At 41.8% G+C, this 21,034-nt stretch overlaps 1 protein-coding gene across 1 annotated transcript in view; it reads right to left on the reverse strand.

The window, feature by feature from the left end:
• ERC2 (ELKS/RAB6-interacting/CAST family member 2) overlaps positions 1 to 21,034 on the reverse strand; it is a 391,348-nt gene that overhangs the window by 151,614 nt on the left and 218,700 nt on the right. Inside the window, exons 8-10 of the mRNA XM_060271028.2 lie at positions 16,564 to 16,701; positions 11,530 to 11,670; positions 9,761 to 9,901 (exon numbers count right to left, since the gene is read on the reverse strand). Coding sequence (XP_060127011.1) covers positions 9,761 to 9,901; positions 11,530 to 11,670; positions 16,564 to 16,701 — 420 coding nt within the window. The remainder of the gene's footprint in view (positions 1 to 9,760; positions 9,902 to 11,529; positions 11,671 to 16,563; positions 16,702 to 21,034) is intronic.

Genomic DNA, 21,034 nt, shown 5'->3' on the forward strand with positions numbered 1-21,034 from the left:
GGATTAAAACACAATGCACATCATATTTTAAAAGGTATGAAAGAAAGAAAAAAGACTGTTCAGCAATTATTTACAGGCACAAGATGGTCTAAACATTTTTCCAACTTATTTCCAAGTACCTTCGTTGTTCCACAAAGTATTCACTGAATGAACTTAACAGTGTACAGTACAGTAATTCAAATCTATGACACAACTGAGAAAATTAATGATTATATCACTGAACGGTGTGGTCCATAAACGGTTGTGTGGGTTGAATGTATTTCTTTTTCGCTGCTGCCAACATCAGTCTTGGTAGCCAAGCCCATCAACGTACCGGTGGAATGGCTGCAACCAGTGCTATTTTTCTACAAAAATATGTGCTGGAACTCACCCTGGATGCCTCCCTTGTTCTCTTATAATGGCTTGGCACCCACCTGAGTGGTGCTGGGACTGAGTTCCAGTGAGATCCAGCTGGAAAAAAAGCCCTGGTTGCAACGGCTGTGGCCAGTCGAAGCAGGCTTGGGAGAAAGTGCATGGTTGTTTCGGGGTCAAGATCTGCCAGTCTTCAATTGTCCATGCTAGCACCAGTGAGTTGAAGCATTAGTGCAGTACAGTCAGTGTAGAATCATGACTACTAGAAAAGGAGACCCATACATAATTTTAAACGATTGCTATTAAATATATCACTTACATCTTTCCAGATATTTATAGAAAGCGGGTGTAAGAATAAAACCACACTGGATCACAGAATTTTAAAAAAATGACTGTATAGAACAGGTATCCCCAAACTGTGGCCCTCCAGATGTTTTGGCCTACAACTCCCATGATCCCTAGCTAACAGGACCAGCAGTCAGGGATGATGGGGATTGTACACCAAAACATCTGGAGGGCCAAAGTTTGGGGGTGCCTGGTATAGAACATATGGCTTGAATTGCTTAGTATGCCCATGTCTTGGAATATGAATTGTCACATGTTTTATTATTTTATAATTAATACTCAAAACAGAATGCCATGCTTCACTGATCACTGGTTTATAGGAGGAGATGGGGCCATATGGAGGAATCAAAGAGGTCAGTCCTTATTAATGAACTGGCCTTCAAGTCGCTGCATTAATTAAACATCCAATAACATTACAATTTTACTTTAAAATGATTATTAACATACTTTCCTATTTTAGGGCAGTGGCTCTCCAAGTGATACAACCGCTTGTCTAAGACCCATTTTGTGTTTTGGTGTCTTGAACCCTAATTTGCTTGCATGCACAGCGAGTAGCAGAGTTATGTCTCCATATCATACAAACTTACTATATACACCAATATTACATAATTGTGCCAAATACAAAGAAATTGAAAACATGTGCTTTATAAATTAGCATGCGATGGGCACTGTTTAGTCTTCTGCCAATGGTACATATACATAAGAACAGTACTTCTTAACTTAAAAGAGTCAAAAGAGCCATATAATGATGAATAAATAGAATGAGGCAGCAGAAAGAGACATGCAATAAAATACTTTAGTTAGATCCTTCAAACTATATTGATAAATAATATGGAATTCAAGAAAGAATGTTAACGTTCAGTTCATTATTAGTTAATACCCCAGATTGAGTGAAGGAAGTAATTTTAAACTTGCCTCCTTTGTATTTGCAGTGTTGAACTTAGGAGCTGCATGTTTCTTGTCATTAAGTCCTCAATTTCCACAGAACAGCTGGAAAAACATAATCTATCAAATGGATAGCAATGTTTTAATGTAGAACAAAAATAGTTCCTGCAAGGTACTAATTGCCTCAGGGCAAATTCAGGAACTCTAAAAGATATTGCCTCAAACACTATCATCTACAAACCAGTAAAGATGAAAGCTATGGCCAAAATAGATCTAGACTGGGAGATAGTGGAATGTCTGTTCATTTTGTCCATATTATACACCAGGTAATATCATACATGGACTGAAGTCAACACTAAGGCTCCACTGGCTTCAATTAAATCAAAGGGTTACCTATTTATGGTTTGTCACAAAGGCTGCTTGTCCATCATTATTATTATTGTTATCGTTGCTGCTGCTGCTGTTATTATTTCTATGCCACCTTTCATCTGAGGATCACAGGGTGGTTTGCAATATAAAAACACAAAAATACATCACATAGTAACAAACAGAAACAATAACCCCCACACAGATTGATTGATTAATGAGCCAAAGGCCTGGGAGAGAAGGAATGATTTTACCTGGCACCTTGATGGGGCAAAGTCAAAACTGTTTAGAATCATGCTCAGAAAGCATAGGACATGCAGAAAACCACTTGGGAGGCACGGGATAAGTGGAAGTGTGGACGATCCCCAAAGCATCCCTGACAGGTGGCCATAAACAATAACAAATAATTACGGTAACTCTGGTTTACTAAAGCCAATGTGTAAAGCCAATGAGATGGGGGTGGGGAATGAAGTTCATTCTGTAAGAGCAACTGCACCCATTTCCCATCTACTAAAATCATCTTGCTGCAGATTTTATTTTATTTTTTATTTTTTTTGGCCAAAATACAATATGTTTTGTTGGTAACTTATCTAAAAGTATACATATGGCAAAGTAGGAATAAATTTAGACCTTATATGAGAACTTAAGATCTACCTAAAACTAAATGGAATTACAGTCTAATTTTGGATAAATAAATGTGGTGTGTTTTATGAGGCCTATTATTTCCTCACCAGGACATTAAATTTTCATTACAACTGTGGAATTTGCTCAAATATAAAGAAGAGGAATAATGTCCTAGCTGCACATAACAGAAATTTTCCTTAGAGACGTCTTCCACCTGCAATTACAAAACACTATGTAATTTAAAAACAGGTTTCTATAACACAGCTTTAACATTCTTTCTGCCTTTTAAAAGGTACAATAATTTTATTAGTGTAAATCTGTCACTAAGATATAAAAAAAGCTTTCATTTATAGACAATATATCTATGTAATGCATTCATATATAATCATCTATGTGTCTTGGTGTTCCACAAATTACTTATAATGACTGTCAAGTTATTCATTTAGATTCATTTGGGTTGAGTGTTCTTTCTGGCATTGCACATCTGTTAAAGCAGGTTCTTGCACACAACACAATAAGATGTGTTAGTTTTTAAGGTGCCATTGGACGTTTTATTCTTTACATTGCTGAAATACATGGAACCAGTGCTTTAAAAAAATATTTAGGGGTACTCTCGTTTTCCTACACATATTGAAATATTGTCCCTCAATGAGGCCAAACTTAGATTCACGAACTGTTTACGGGTATGTGTACCCCTGCGTACCCCCAGAAAAAAAAGCACTGCATGGAACTAAAACTAAATTATTTAAACTTAAGCAGCAAGAGTATATTTTCCTGTTTTAAAAAGCCACACTGTGATAAGTGGTCTCAGGGTACACTTCTATGGGAGAAAGTCCCATTGATATCAGAAGCTCTCTCTTTCTAGCAAGTATGTTTGTGAAAGCCATTGTGGTGTAATGATTAGTGTGTTGGACTAGGACTTGGGAGACCAGAGTTCAATTCCCCACTCAGCCATGAAGTTCGTTGGATGACCTTAGGGCAGTCTCTTAGCCTAACCTACCTCACAGGGCTGTTGTGATGATAAACTGGTGAGGGGGAAACCATGTACATGAGTTCCTTGGGGGGGGGAGTGGTTTATAAAACGTAATTAATAAATAAAATTCAAGTGTTTGTGACAACATTTTAAAAGGCTGCAATAAGGAACATTTAATGTTGCAACGTTGCAATTCCCTGTCTGCTGCCTGAAACCTACCACACTGCATTTTTTTATAACACAAAGAAAATAGACAGTAACTATTTATTCTTCATTTAAAATATTCTGAATAACATTCCAGAGCTTAAGTTTAATTTGAAGGATCCACTGAAGTACTACATGAGTATAGCAGTAAAATAACAACAAAGCCTGATATTTGCATGCTTTCTTACACTGAAGTAGTTGAGGACCTGAAGGCACTTCAAATTTGATCGCAAAACGTACTGATCCAATTTCTAATCGACACAATTTCCCACAAACGTTTGAAAATATAATAGCCTTAAAGTCCGCCAAGCTCACTTTATTTCAAATAAAGCCATCATTGTTTTGCAAAGCTCCACAGAGGAAGAAGGACAACATGGTGGTGGTTAAATGGATCCTCATGCTTTCGTATGTTACAGAGGACACTTTCTGAAATGACTTACTGGATTGTACATCTGATTGAACAACTGTTCAGCTTGCTACATTGCAAAGTTGGGAAGGGAATGAAGCACAGACAGGAAAAGAAGGAAAGATCCAGGAAAACAGTATTAGCTCAGCAAATCCAGCACATTTGCACAGAAGAACTCGGAATTTTATTTTATTTTAACTAGAAATTTAAGTTTCTAAACATTCTTTAGTGCAAGTGAGAGGCACTGGGGGGAAATAAATGTTGACTTTGGCTCCTAAAAAAGAATAGCTGGAGTAAGAAATCTAAGGTTTGTGTTACTTTCCCTTTCTCAAGTGAAATAACCCATGAAATACAGAAAGCTGTCCACTTTTGATGATACATTAAGTGCTGGTCTCCAGCAATGAATCACTAGAAGTGCTTTTGGCCAAGGCTGCAATTTATCACCAAAGCTTCAAAGATGGTAATAATAAAAGATTAATTAAACTTTATCATTAAATTTATGGCCTTCCTTTCATATTAACACAAAACTGCATTTCAGTTTTATTTGAATTCTGAACAGTACAGTTTGGCAAACAGTAGTGGTGAGGAAATCTAAGCGGCAGCGAACAAAAGGAAGACATTCTGAAGGGGAATAGTATATAAGGAAGCAAAACAAATGATGCTGTAAGCTATAAACCACTTATTCTTGAGCAGTCTCGCTGAAGTCCTACTACCCTGTGGGACTTCAGCTTTATGATGACCCCATGACAACTCAATCACTGGGGTGGGAATGGGGGGGGGGGTAAGGGTTTGAACAGGATGCCAGTGATTGAAAATCCACACCTGCCTCCACCAAGGGTATTCACTGAGACCACTTGAGAACAAACGGCTTAAGGATTACTTACAGCCGTTAAACAAAGAAAATTCCTATGACTTCTTCATTCATGAAGGCAAAATGTCTATAAAACGAACATCCATTGGGGCATTTTTCTGTTAATGCTCTCATGCCTTTCACACTGCAAGCTTTAATTTATTAAGCTCTGATCCAAAGAGCCTCCTGAAAATTCACGGATGCAGTGAAGCTGTCCAGATTTCTCCCTCCGTTGTGGATTCTTTCACTGCATTGAAAGAAAGTGCCGCAAAGAGTCCCTCCTTGAATTTCAGAGCAGACTTTAATGGGTAGTGGAGGCCTCAGAATCCCATGTGTGAACTGAATCTCTCCCATGGCATTTTTGGTTCTCCCTCTTCATAATCCTGCCCAGTGTGGCCACTTACATCACCCAAAAAAAGAGCAAATGCATCATAAAGAGGGCACAGATTTGCACAAAATGCTGCATGCCAGTTTATGTGCACGGATGCAAATTTAGAAACATTTGCTATAATTTAAATAGGTATACATTGCAAGACAGCAGGGACAACTATGGCAAGATGACCTCTATGGTCCAGGAGCTATCTGCTATTGGGCAACTTCAAGGGCTCTGCCCTCCCTTCTTATAATTCTTGATCTTTAAACCACAGGCCCATCAAATAGACAACACCTTGAAATAGAGAGCTGACAGCCCTTCATATAGAGGACTGTCATCTGTAAAGTTGGATATCCTAGCGTTCATTTTTAACTGTACAGTATGGTGTGTTTTTTCCTCTACCCAAGGGAAATGAATAGGTATGCAATATACTGTGTGTTTGTGTGTGTGTGTGTGTGTGTGTGTGTGTGTGTGTGTGTGTGTGTATGATTTCAAGATACAATATAGCAGCGTTGCCATACGTCTGGAATTTCCCAGACATATCTGGAAGCCTGCTCAACAACTTTTCTGACTTGATTTTAGCTGTTTGAAATATGATAACCCTACAGTATAAGATAAAGGTAAAGGGACCCCTGACCATTAGGTCCAGTCGCGGACGACTCTGGGGTTGCGGTGCTCATCTTGCTCTATTGGCCGAGGGAGCTGGCGTTTGTCTGCAGACAGCTTCCAGGTCATGTGGGCAGCATGACTAAGCCGCTTCTGGCAAACCAGAGCAGCACACGGAAGTATAATATACTGTAATAAAATATGTGAGTTTCACTTTTTGTTGTAGTTCTCTTGTATAGATTCTGTGCTCCCTTCCCCAAGGTAAGGCCTTGAAAAGCAGCAAGGCATTTTGAAAGCTGAAAGAATTTTGATGCTGGTGAATTGGTTTCCCTGTTTCATCCATTTCCTAGCTCAAAAATATATGAAAAGAAGAACTAGCAGAAAATCAGAGAAAATAGCAAAGGGAACCCTAACCTCTACAAATTATCTTTCGGCATACCACATGCTTTCTTTAATACACCTTGCTGTTATTGTAGCCAGTAGGAACTAAACACCAGCAGTTGTTTGAAAGATGATCATACTAATTATTAAGGTGAGGCACGAAGAATTGTAATTGAAGCTAAACAGTAAAACAAGGTTCCAGTCCTCATGCCATTTATTTAAAAGTAGGATAATCAATGTGACAGCTCTAAGCTTAAATTCTGTTTAGCTCCAAAACCTCACATAATTTAAATCAGGGTTGGTTCCAGAAGGTGGCCAGGTTGGTTATCTGTTAAGGCCCCAAGACCAGAGAGGGCCCATGGTTGAAATAATGCTGCCATTTTTACTTTACACAGAATATCAAATCAGATGCAGCCTAAGGAAATTCTCACTTGCATGTCCCAACTTTTCCAGGTTAGTGGAGGCCACTGACAATACCATGCCTGAGAGGCCCCAAAATGCCAGAGCCAGCGATGCAAAAAGTTCAAGATCTGTTATATAGAGATAGCTTACAGACCCATATGCCACCTGATTACTGTTTTCAGGCCAGTTTTCTTTGCATAAACAGAACAAGAAACAGGTCAGTTTCAGGCCAGTTTTCTTTGCATAAACAGAACAAGAAACAGGTCAGGCTACTTTTTGTAAATACAGAAGTACTTTAAGTGGTTTGAAGTGATTTGATCATTTCAATTATTCTTTTAAAAACTAATCAAAAAGTAAGTGTGTAAGTGTGTAAGTGTGTGTGTGTGTGTGTGTGTGTGTGTGTGTGTGTGTGTGTTGGAATGATACGTTACATGCAACTTCCAAAAGCAAGTTTTTCTTTTTTAATGATAAATTTAAAAACATGCTTTTGAAGTTTCATCTGGAATTTATTTTCCAATTTTAACAAATATTTCAGTTTCCTGACCCATCACTACTGTGGAATGCAAGTTTCAAAAAACATCTCTCTACCTATAGGAACAAAGGCATATCAATACTTCATCACTTTCATTACCAACCAAATGCACGAACTTAGGTTTTCCTACAAGTTCAAATGGCTGAACACTAAGCATGCGGATCTGTTGTATGACCATCTTCTCACACAATGTTTGGAATTTCAGCTAAAATTAAGCAACGCTGCCAAATGAAACATACATTAAAAAGAACTGTTTGAGGTCAATTACCAATAACAATTCATGTTTCTGTTTAGCACCACAAATTTGAAACTTTCATTGTAGAAGTACCTGTTCTTCTCACAAACCAGTGAATATTGCTAAACATGGCTGAGGAATAATACAGTTTTTTAAAAAGCAACACTTGGTATAAAAACTTGAGATCTGTTACCTCTGTGAAAATCTGGCTCTTTAATGTGCTAAGCATTGCATAGCCCACTAGTACAGCCACTACTGCCATGACAACAACCTTGAAGACACTGTCCGGAGACACTGTCCTTTTGAGGCTTTTGAGACGTCTTCCGTCGAAACTTTTGAAAGACTATTGAGAGACTGTCCTTAGACATCTGTTTTGAACACACGGCTTGACGGTCCTCGCTACCACTCTGTTATATTGTACATAAGAACTTTGATGGGCTTCTTCCTATAATTTGAATGATACCATTATTCTATTATATATTCTCTACTAACTATTAGCCTACGTATTGTGTTTGTATTGTTGTGCTGACAGCAACCTTGGGCAGCAGGTGCTGAGGGACAAAGCTGTGCACGCCACACAGTTGCCCATGCATCCCTTGAGCCAACCTACCGTCTTCAGATGCAGCATTGAAGTAAGGTTCAACTGAGAACCTGGTAACCTTCTGCATCTAGAATGCAAGGGACACCATCTTGTCCTTTGCTTCAGGCAGCAAACGGTGTTGAGTCAGACCCGCCCAGCAATGAAGTGCAAATATATCCTTAGCTGCTGGAGTGAAAGAGGTGGTTGCAGCACATAATTTAACTGCAGCATGCACACACACTCCTTGACTTGTATGGATGGTAAACCTACATTGGTGCACTGGATGTTATGCGCAATGCGCTGATTTTGGTAGGTTGTTTTATCTCAGATTTCAGTCCAGTTAGGACTGTTTGGGGTTGCATCTTGATGCTCTTTATATATGATTATTATTACCTTTTGGGGTGTGTGTCAGGGCCGTCCTAAGGGTATCCGGCGCCGTGGTGCAAAATCCCTCCGGCGCCCCCCCCCGCTTGCTTGGTGCCGTTGGAACAGTGGCTAGCAAGCCTGCTATTGCGAGGGGGCTTGGCGGGAACAGCGCACCGAAAGGAGCCCTTTTGGGCACTGCTCCCACCGCACCCCCCTTGCAAGTCTGCTGTTGCGAGGGGGCGTGGCAGGAACAGTACACGGCGAAGGATACATTCGACCGCCCCCTGCAAGTGCGATGGAGGAGGGGCAGCGGCAGAGCTAGGCTGCTTCAGCAGCAGCGCCGCACTTGCCGCCTCGAACATGAGCAGCGCGGGGGGCTGCTGGGTGCCGCAGCCCAGCACCCCTGATGGGGAGGCGCCCTGGTGCACCGTGCCACTAAGCCAAATGGAAAGGACAGCCCTGGTGTGTGTGTGTGTTTGTTTGTTTGTTTGTTTGACATTTAGCATGCTGCAACCTATCTTGAACTGTCAAGCACTGATCAGGCAATTCAACCCAGATATGAGGACTGGGCTGTCTCTCCCCTTGCCTGTGACTTAACCAAAGATTGTACGACTAAAGTATGATCTTCTGTCCATGGGTGTACATGGGACCTTGCACTTTTGCCTTGTCAGGTTTAATGTTCATATAGTTAATCACTTTGCAAGCACCTGTCCACAATGATGTCTGGGCCACGCAACAGCCAAATTTAAAGGTGTTTTTTTTCCCAAGTTGCACTTTCAATGAGAGTTAAATATGCTTAACTTTGGCCCGACTGTGCCCTTGGTTTAATGATCTATTGGCAACATGAGCCCGTTTACAAGGTGTGGAAGGCAAACATGATGCTGAAACCAAGAAGTATGCCATGAGTTTGTGTTTCAACAATGAACATACACAATACTAACTCACATAGGAAAGAGAAACAATGTATGGTAGAAATGTGCTAACATGATTTCCAAATCATTTTTGACAAAATCATTTAGACTAAATGTGATTAAATATGCTGTACATCCAAAAAAAAAAGTTCCCGTATATATTTACATGGCTTTTCTGCTGAATACAATTTTTTAAAATGGCAATAATAATACAGTATTATCATTTTAAAACTGCCGACAGGTTTCAGGCTTAATAAACAAACACATTTACATTCATTAACAGTAGTTTCGACTTGGAACTAACAGATGACATATTTCACTGCAGAAACGCAGGCATGCATTCGAAATAAGATCTGTTGTTAGTATTTACCTTTTTCAGTTGTGCTTCTAGCTTACTACACTCCTCCTTCTTTTGCTCTATGGCTATTTCTAAAGACTTTAACTTGGAGTCTCTTTTCAGTCCAGCCGAAGCCAATGACGATGCATGTTCTTTGAGGTCAATTAAGCTAGACTAAATACATGTAATATATATAAAAGAGACAATTGAAAGAGAAGGTTACCGGAAAACATAGAACCCATTTTTTAATCCCTACAAAGCCTTTTACAGTGGGCTTGGGGACTGTGCACTGCTGCCATTCTCTAAAGCACAGCTGCAGTGATGTTCCAGAGCCATGGGTAGAAAGCCCGGCACCATGTTTAGTCCCTGCTGCAAAAAGCTTAGAGGAAATCAACAGCATAGGAGCATTGCACCTCTGTGGGCACAGTATATATACTTGGCCCACTTACCCTGCTTCTGGCCTAACTGAAAGAAAACTGATGATCACGGACAGTTATTAAGTTCAGTGAACCTCTTTTTATTCTTTACCGGGGCTTTTCTCTCTCTAAGCAATTGCAGTGGACCCACTTTAAACCTAAACAACAACAACAAAAGATGGGCTTATTATGTCTATGTGGACTTGCAGACCTGCCGGTTTACAGGAGAGAGGGAGGGGGCTTCCTATTTATGCCGATGTCTCAGCCTCTGCACTAACACAACGGGAAAATATTAAGACATCACTAATATTATTAATCATTAAGCAGAACATACATTTGCAAATGCAGTTGTAGAAAAACCATGGATTCTGATATATATATATAGAGAGAGAGAGAGAGAGAGAGAGAGAGAGAGAGAGAGAGAGAGAGAGAGAGAGAGAGAGAGAGAGAGCAGCAAATATTTCCACTGCAGCCTCAAAATAACAATCCCATAAACATGGCCAAGTACTAGCCTCCAGGAGCAAGACATAATTCTAGTGCTATCACATTAAGTCTGAGAGGCATCGTCATAGTTTTGAATAGGTCCAACCAACACAGTGGCACAACTTTAGGCTTGCTTGTCTCTGGTTCTTTCCAACAGGGTGTTTCTTAATGTGTCTCATCTCCCCTTTACTGCTATTATCAATTCTCAAAGGCCCAGGATGGTAGGGCTCAGCATGGGTGTAGCCAAGGGGAGGGGGACACAAAAAAGCGTGGAAAGTACTCAATTAATTGAGCTCCCGCACGCGCGCAGGTGCCTGGCCCCTAACAAAAATCCTGGCTACGCCTATGGTGCGTGAAAATTATATGGACTGTGAAAAAATAATAGTGTGACATTGTTCTCATTACTGTCATCACTTACATGTCACAGTGTATTATTCAAAGAACTTTGCATGTGTTATCTGTGTAATCCTTACAACAGCCAGTAGTCTTATGAAGGCCATCTGCAGCTGAGAGTGGAAGGGGTGAGGTGGAGAGAAAAATGCCTTGGCTAAGGCCACCTAGAGAGTTCATAGCTGAAGTGAGTTTTGAATCGGGGACTTCCTGGGTTACAGCTACAATTAGCACAGGTAAAAAGATAAGGACAGAAATGAAGTAACCTTTAATTCCTGGAAGCCTCTGCTGCGTCCAAATTGTTTCTCTTCCCGGAATGGCATGTTTGAAGCCCAGCCATTATTAAATTATATGTAAAAGTTGGAAGCCCAGAAATATGGTTGCTTTGGAGATGTTACATCCCAAATTATTTAAATATATTTGCTTTCAACTGAAACATCTCACTCTATGACTGTAAAACTATGCAATTTGAATCACAGCAATACAAATATTCAATTAATTGCAAAGACTGACCTCTTTTTCTGTTAGCTCTGCTTGCAAAGCATTAACTTTTTCCTTCAGGTCTTTGTTTTCTTTTTTAAAGGATTCAATTTCTTCAATCCTTTCACGGTCATCTCTTTCCCTCTGCTCCTTTAATCGCTCTATAATTCTCTCCTAAATAGTGAAAACATGGTTACACTTTATAACTTGAACCAGCAGCTTGGAAAATATGTGACCACACACACACACACACACACACACACACACACACACACCACCCTTCATCTGAGGATCATGATCATAGGGTGGTTTACAATATAAAAACGCAAAAAGACATAACATTAGCCAAAGGCCTGGGAAAAGATGAATGTTTTCACCTGGCACCTAAAGATATGTAATGAAGGCACCAGGCGAGCCTCCCTGGGGAAAGCACTCCACAAATGGGGACTTTTAAGAGGCTCAAATAATAAATTCCTTTTAAAGAGTAATTCTGGATTTGCTCTCATTCGAAGAACATGAAGAATGAGGTCACAATCCAAGAAACTGCACACTCAGCTCAATGCACGTACATAAGTATGACCTATCGAGTTCAACACAGCCTATCAGCCAGCATGTTGTGATTTGCCAAGTGCTTGAGAACACCCCTCTGCTTCTGAATTCCTAGACCAGCAGTGAATCTGCTGAGCCACTAGTCTGCTTCCGTGCAGGGCAGGCAAATTGCAGGATTTGGCTTGATGGGTCACAAACTGTGCATCCAACCTTGTCATATGACCTTTTGACTCCCTACCCCACCCACAATATCGTCTCCCTATATCCCACTGTAAACCAGTTTTGAAAAGGGAGTGTTGATCTATAAATGGTTTCCCTAGAAGGACATAAGCTTACGTTTCCACCTCTCTTCCTACTGGGCAAACAACTGTTTTCAATATACTGCTATCTCAGCTTGAGCTAGTATCATATTATGATACTCTCTGACAGGAGATGTGAAAAGGTAAAGGGACCCCAGACCATTAGGTCCAGTCGTGACTGATTCTGGGGTTGCGACGCTCATCTCGTGTTATTGGCCGAGGGAGCCGGCGTACAGCTTCCAGGTCATGTGGCCAGCATGACAAAGCCACTTCTGGCGAACCAGAGCAGCGCACGGAAATGCTGTTTACCTTCCTGCTGTAGCGGTACCTATTTATCTACTTGCACTTTGACATGCTTTCGAACTGCTAGGTTGGCAGGAGCAGGGACCGAGCAATGGGAGTTCACCCCGTCGCGGGGATTCGAACCGCCGACCTTCTGATCGGCAAGCCCTAGGCTCTGTGGTTTAACCCAGAGCACCACCCGCGTCGCACACAGGAGATGTACTCAGGTGTAAATGTAAGCTTCATTTCAGAAGGTAGCAGTTAGTGTACACTCACTTAAAAGGAAGTGCAAATATTCGTGTTTCTCCAATAAGCTTAGTTCTTTTCTACTGTAATACAATATAGTACATGACATGAAAGTGCTTTCTGTTATGTATGGGAAAAGCTGGGCATTGTGCTACATGTACAAATATATAACTAATGTTTAATATTATTGTGAGATTTTTAACATTCAAGAGAAGACATTTATTTAACCAAGTAATAAGGCCTCAGTCAAGGGAATTTTCAAGCATACACATTTGGAGCTTTTTGACATACAAAAATAATCAACTCTAAGACCAATGATCTTGAGATAGATCTTGAAATAAGAATGTTGATGTAGAACAGGTATTATTAGCTACTGCATTTTAAAAGCAATTTTTTTCCAGAAGAGCTGGAAGTCCTTAGGTTGATAGCAATGCTGAACTGCACGTAATCCTGGTTCACCTTCTAAAGTAAGGCAAATTAGAGCACTGACAAATTTAGATATACCGTACTTTAGGCATCTGTTTGAAGTCAAACAGAGTTTGAGAGTATTCATTTAACATATGATTATTACTGGATATTATCATAACATTAACCCGGCATCTCACCCTGTGAGGATATTGAGATGGACCACATGGATAAGCCTGGGTTCATATACACTTGATTCCTGTGTTGTTTGAAAGCTCAGAGTTCATTAATTTTGCAGGAAAATCATTCAAGGCTCCCAGGTAGCAACGATGCTTAATGTCGGAATGGAAGCTAACTGTTCCTGTTTTCTTTTGCCTGTCCCAAGTTAATCACTGTTCCTGTTTGGGCTTTGAAAGATGCCTTGTTAAAACTTTGAATAAGGGTTTCTAGATTTCTCATACATATATTATCTCTTGAGTCAATGCCTACACTTGAACATACATTACAGCTACTGGGGGATATTTACTATGAACACGGGAGCCCATCCCATTTCACTGCCTGAGGCAAAACTGAAGGTGCTGCCTTCTCAGCAGTCTCACCCTCTCACCAAAGCCTCGCTTACCAAGATCGCACAGCAGCTTCCAGCAAGATCTCACAAGAGTTCTGTAACCTCTCATGAGATTTCTGCAGGATCTCATGAGATCTTGCCTGAAGCTGCCTTCACTGCTTCTCTTCCCTCCTCTAGCAGCAGGAACAGCCAGGGAAGCCACCCAAGGCAGCTGCCTCAGTCTGCCTCAGGCCGACCCTCACTCTGGATATCCTTGCCCTGACATCTCCACAGATTGTGGAATGGGGAAGAGAATAATGCTATGCTTATTTGGAAAGTTAATTCAGACTGTTCCTTTAACAGCTCTCCTCCTGCTCCAGTTTCAGTACCCTCAGTCCCAAACCACCCCTCATGGAATTTGTTGGTCCTCACCTTCTCTCTCACTGTGGCTTCTAAGTCAGTGATGGCCAAACTTGGCCCTCCAGCTGTTTTGGGACTACAACTCCCATCATCCCTAGCTAACAGGACCAGGGGTCAGGGGGGATGGGAATTGTAGTCCCAAAACAGCTGGAGGGCCAAGTCTGGCCATCACTGTTCAAAGTGAACAGCCTCTCTCTCTCTCTCATTAGTGCTACACTTAAGATTGCAAAAAACAACAGCAGATATGGGCAGTAGAGTCCACAGCCATGGAAACTTCATGTAGGAGAGTGAGGCATGAGGAAATGTGCCACTTTAGTGTTTATATGGGCAGCACAAGTTTCCAGTTAGGCACGGAACTTAGTACCTGCATGCTAAGCCCCCAAAAAACAATAAGGCTTTTAAAGTGTGCGATCCATTTCAGTGTTTGACTAGAACGCTCAAGCAGCCCAATCTCCCACCCCTCTCAAAGCCTCCCTGCTCCCTCTATAAGCTTGCCTTGAGACTAATTTGGCCCAGACCCTTGATTCCTCACTCCCCATGCTCCCTTTCAATTGCCCCACTTTACAAGAAGTGCAAGGGCAAGGTTGGGGAACCTTCTCATACCTGCCAAGTTGCTGTCGGAGAAATAAGGGCCGGAAGTAGCAGACCGGAAGTAGCGCTGTCGCCATTTTGGAAATGGGCGGAGCATGCTCAGAAGTGACTTTTGATACTGCTTTGCCCAGTTACAAAATGGCCGCCGCGCCAGAAGTCGCACTGCAGCCATTTTGGAACTGGGCAGAGCAGCATCAAAAGTCGCTTCTGAGCATGCTCCGCCCAGTTCCAAAATGGCCACCGCGCCAGAATAAACCGGGGGGGGGGGGGACAAAAAAATCTGTTTTTTCAGCTAGGAACAGCTGGAAAAATGGGGATTTCCCAGGGAATACGGGAGACCTGGCAGCTATGAACCTTCTTCACACCAAGGGTCGCATTCCCTTGTGGTCAACCTTCCAGGGACCACACACCTTTAGTGGTTTAGGCCAGAGGCAAAAGTGGGCAGAGCAACTAAGGTGGAAGGACTTCCAATTGTACAGTAGGCTAGTTTCTTTACACTCACACACCCCTCTCTAGCCTCCATCCGGGCCAACAAAAAGCATCATCAGAATTCAGGGGTGCTTTCCTTCCAGATAAAAACATTCAATGAGGGTGCAAAGAAGGGGTGGCTCAGGAGGGTGTGTGATCTGGGAGAGTCCTGAGGGTTAGACAGAGAGGACTGGAAAGCTGTACCCTGAGGTTGCACATCCCTGCCAAAGGGACTGGGGTTGGGGAGAAGCTAGCCAGGTGTAGCAGCCCCTTTTCAAGTTTGGTCCAACCATACTCAAAATGAAGTTGATCAAACTGAACAGAAGGGTGGGGGGTACACTTTTGAGAAGGCTGCATATTTTAAATATTTGCCACATCTCTGATTTTAATGTTATTGTGGATAAACTGAATCTATTCAATTTGTTGTCTCTCCAAAGCTTGGTATGGAATGCAGCTTCCCCAAAATTAGGTGAAATTGTCTGGCCATCCTCTGTTTTAATAGGAAGCTGTTGTATAAAGTTATGGCTTATGGACATTTCTTAAAATCATTAAAAAATATTTTCCTTCCCAAATAGTACAAGCATGATCCCAAAAGCATTTGTGCTGTTAATCATGCTTTAATTTTTATATTTTATTGAAGGTTAAACAACATAATTCTAAAGCACAAAACGAAGATTAATTGAACTGTAATCTCCATGAGCTAGATGTTGAAAACACATGTTAAAATACCCTAATACACCATGTTGTCTTTGATTAACCACTAACATGATGAAATCCCAACAATGTATCCTTTCTAGTATTATTTGCATTGGCAAGCATTCCTGGTGTATATATCTATCCCCCTTACAGGCCTAATCTACATGCATTTTATCACAAAAGCAAGCAAGAACTAAGTTGCAGTGGCTGAAAGCTCTGTATCGGGCACATTCAACTGCTTATTTCCAGCAATACCACAGTTATCTCAAATTGTTATCAACACAAATGTAACTGCAGCTTAATTTGACCGAGGGCGCAACAGGGTCTAATCCTCTTCACACTTACAGTGTTTGGACACTTACAAATGTTCCAGCAGCACCTTCCATGATGCCTGGTTGTTGAGAAATCCCCCTACCCACTAAAACTGGCACTGGGACTCCCTATCCATGCAGTGCAAATACTGCCCCCAAGAGTAGAATTATTGTGTGCAATTATTTGTGCAATCGAACTAGCAGCTACAAAATTAGAACCCGCTCCTAAAAGGATGTGTTAACAAAACCATACCTTCTCTGATAGAGCTTCTTCCAACGTTGCTAGAGCCGTGTCTGTGTTACTGGAATCGGTCTGCAACGACTTCACTCTGTCTTTCAGATTGGTTAGCTGTTTGTCTTTATCCCTAAGTTGTTCCTGAAGATTTTCAATCTTTAAAATAAAGAATGCAAGATTACTCATGGTTGATTCTGAAAAGGAGGCTTTAGAATGGGAAGCTCTGTTGACAAAAGTAGGCAATTCATGAAAACCTGGGGTGGGGGGTAAAATACAGCAAACACATTACAGTGGATCCTTGGTTTCCACACGTCTTGGTTTGCATACATTTTAGATTACAAACATGTCAAACCCAGAAGTGCATGTCCCAGTTTGCACCTTTTTTGGGGGGGGATTACAACCCTTTTTCTTTTCTTTTTTTTGGATTATGAACTTTTTTTGGGGGGGGGAGGCCCCATTGGCGAAAGTGCGCTTTGGGTTACAACCTGTTTTGGTTCACAAACAGACCTCCGGAACAGATTATGGTTGTAAACCAAGGTACCACTGTACTGAAATGTTCATAGTCTGAAATCATTCAGTTCTGATTTTAACCTCTGTGAATCTCCAACAGCCAACAAAACAGAAAGATCTTGGTGCAAGGCAACCTCACTCAGTTCAATCCTTAATGTGAGTTTCCAATGTATGCTTGAAATTGATTTGTTTTGTTGTTGTTGTTTAGTCGTTTAGTCGTGTCCGACTCTTCATGAGATTTGTTTTAGATTTGTTTAACTGTTTTAGATTTGTTTTAGATTTGTTTAACTGTTAGCAGTGCTTTCTTTTCAGGTGGCACTCAAGGGTAAAAAGGTAAAGGACCCCTGGATGGTTAAGTCCAGTCAAAGGCGACTCTGGGGTTGTGGTGCTCATCTCGCTTTCAGGCCGAGGGAGCCGGCGTTTGTCCACAGACAGTTTTCCGGGTCATGTGGCCAGCATGACAAAACTGTTACTGGTGCACGGAGGACCGTGACAAGCGCCAGAGTGAATGGAAACGCCACTTACCTTCCCGCCACCTATTTATCTACCTGCACTGGCATGCTTTCGAACTGCTAGGTTGGCAGGAGCTGGGACAGAGCAATGGGAGCTCACCCCATCGCAGGGATTTGAACCGCCAACCTTCCGATCAGCAAGCCCAAGAGGCTCAGTGGTTTAGACCACAGTGCCACCCGCAGTCCTGGGACCTCTTTTTTGTTGTTGTTAAAAAGTGTGGCACTTACTTTAACAACTTTATGGTGAGTACCAGCACCTATTTATCTAGAAAAAAAGCACTGGTTAGCATGCTCCTAATAACATACACTTACTTTAGGGTGCAGAGGTTCCTATACCCCATTTTTCCTACCAAAACTTCCCTAAAAGGGGAGTAGGATGGTTCATGGCAGAACTTCTGTTAGGCACTAGATCAGGCATCCCCAAACTGCGGCCCTCCAGATTTGGGGATGCCTGCACTAGATGCTGCTACAAGGGTGTATGGCAGCATACAGGAGCACCCAGGAATCAAGGGTACAATGAGAACTAGCTTTTCCATGGTTCCAGGGGAGCTAGATGGTACTACATATGCCATATTTGTAGCAATTACATATCTAGGAACTAACCGGAGCATCAACATATGCCATTGTTTCCTGTGAGTATCTTTGGGTAGGGAAAGGGAAGTTGATAGTGATGAAGGCTGGGGGGGGGGGACAAGCCCATGTTAAACCAGGCCTAAAGTGTGGTGGGTCTGGGCTTGACTCAGCATTGCAGGCATAGGCAAACTCCGGCCCTCCAGATGTTTGTGACTACAACTCCCATCATCCCTAGCTAAGAGGACCAGTGGTCAGGGATGGTGGGAATTGTAGTCCCAAACATCTGGAGGGTCGGAGTTTGCCCATGCCTGCAGTATAGGGTCAGAACAGTCATGTGGAGCTGGCCTACATAAACTTACATTTAAGCCACTTTTTTTTTATAACCTTTCCCCCTTGCTGAAAAGCTGTTCTGAAGTAGGATCTGACTTTGCTAGATCACCTTGAAAGGAAGCTTGTTAGCTTCCTTTATTTAAATATTTAATCACTATTTAACTATGAAGCTGCTGATGATGATGATGACAACATACTTTTAAATATCCTTATTGTGCCGACGTTCCACCCAATTCAAATAGTGGAGATCTGCATTCTGCATCATGCCTTGGTACTGTCTTCAAGAGGAGACCCAAATAGGATTTTCACTACAGTAGTGGGGATTTAAAATACGATTTGTTGCAGCAGCAAACCCCCAACACTGCACTACAACTCATTCAGCGCAGAGCTGTGGCATCCCTGCACAGAAGGGAAATGCAAGGGCTTAAGATGAGTGACTAATACCTTTCAGGAGGGTGTTTCTGGTAACCCTTTGCAGCATGTTAATTAGGTAGAGGGCAGGCCTTCAGCTGCTGCTTCCTCTATCATTGTAACAATCACAGAAAATGAAATGGAGATGACAGCTGACCTAAGGATGTCGCTAGTGCAAAGCCAGCGTATGATTTGGTCCTCTGTAATCGACACTCAACAGCAGGCTCTTAAGAGGAAAGAATCTTTGGCATGAATCAGGTCAAGTAAGTATGAAATGGCATATCTCAAACAAATCATGCCCTCTTTATATTGTGCAACTTGAGAGCAATGGAAATAATTAGCATTCCTTTTCGCCCTGGGTATCACTGACTGGCTTTGAGTGAATATATTACCTGAACTCTCCTCACCTTCTCCCTTTCCAACATGACCCCAGTGATTCAAGTGGTGTAGCTTGCAGTTATGCAATGGTTAAGTACTACTAAAACAAATGGAGCTTGCCACGTGGCCAACAGAATTGTGCTGCAAGGCATCAATCTCTGTTGGCATATGGCTATGCAAGGAGAACCTTGTGCCGCAGCAGCTGAAGCAACATCCTATCCTTGACCAAGTGTCTTTAAAAGCTAAACAAACAAATAAAGCAAGCTTCAGGGACCACTACTACCCTGGGTTATAGAGGGGAACAGACTAAGCCTGTGCATGTTGTGTGAGAAGGTGGAATCGCTCTGCCCTGGGAAAGGATCTGTCCACAGTAATGCTTTCATTTATGTGTGTTCATCTTATGCAGAAAAAAAAGAGAATACATGCTAAAGAGCTAAGAACCGGTTGTTTTATAGTGCACACTATACTACCAAATGGAACACTTAAATTAAAAAATAAATAAATTGTCCAGTAGCACCTTGGAGACCAACTAAGTTTGTTCTGGGTATAAGCTTATACCCAGAACAAACTTAGTTGGCCTCTAAGGTGCTACTGGAGATTTTTTTTTTTCCTCCATCTGCGTCAGACCAACACGGCTACCTACCTGAATCTAGAAATAGAACACTTGTTAGTGTTCAGAAGAGGGTAGACCATGTTCATTTCCTTTCTGCATTAATAGCAGTTCTAACAACTACCTCATGACACCCTGTGGAATACTAGAGCCACTGCACATTTTACATCCAGTAAGTTGTAATCTTAAAACGATGGGGACAAGACAACCAAAAAGAATGAATTGAAAACATGCAATTAGAATTTGAGAGCTTGGCCATGCTCTTTCATTACGATTCTATTACGCTGTGTTACACCGGAAACATTAATTTGAAACATTATTCCCCTCTGCCATTTGCCGATTTCAATACATTTACATCTCCTTTCTCTTAGAGACATTTTTAAACATGACACAAAATTTATCCAAGACAACGGGTCTAAAAATGTTATTCGCAGATGTAAAGGGCATATGCTGCAAAGTACAGGCATCTCCACCAATTCATAAATACCATAAATGTTACTGCTGGCGTAAAACCCTGATAGCTTCGTAACAGCAGCTTTGGTTGGAGGGAGCAGCCAAATTCAGATACAGTAACTGAGAACTGAGAACTTTGTGCTCTTTCAATAAAACAGATGGTATTTCTTCTTCCCCTTTCCCTTTCACACCCAAGAAGATCTTCCTGTTGCTTTTTGATTCACACAAATAAATGCAAAATTGGCACATATTAACAGGTGAGTGGCTGGCATTGGAATCTTCCATGCTGCTGGCCTCTCATCAGCCACATCACTGTGCATAATGGGAGGGGTGAGGTCAGCGCGGCGCAAGCACAGCAGAAGTCTGATGCTCTGTTTGCACCACACCAGATTCTCTGTGGCTCTCCCCTCCCTCCTGGCTTGGGGAGGCTCCCTCTCTGAAATCCTGGCAAGCCACTGCCAGCCCGCGTAGACAATACTGAGCTACATGGACCAGTGGTCTGATTCAGTAATGGCAACTTCCTTTAGCGGAGGTAGAAAGAAAAGGCTATCCGGAGTTGGAGCAGCCTGTCCTGGAGTGACCCACGGAGAACAGGCAGACTGAATACCTGGGTGTCTGGGCAGGATGAAGGGCCTTAAAAGGTTCTATTTCCTTAGGGAGGGGTTCCCTAAATAAAATGTTGGAAGAGAAAGGAGGAATTTGCAAAACAAAA

Source organism: Zootoca vivipara, chromosome 2 (assembly GCF_965207765.1).
Source record: "Zootoca vivipara chromosome 2, rZooViv2.hap1.1, whole genome shotgun sequence".
Lineage (NCBI taxonomy): Eukaryota > Metazoa > Chordata > Lepidosauria > Squamata > Lacertidae > Zootoca > Zootoca vivipara.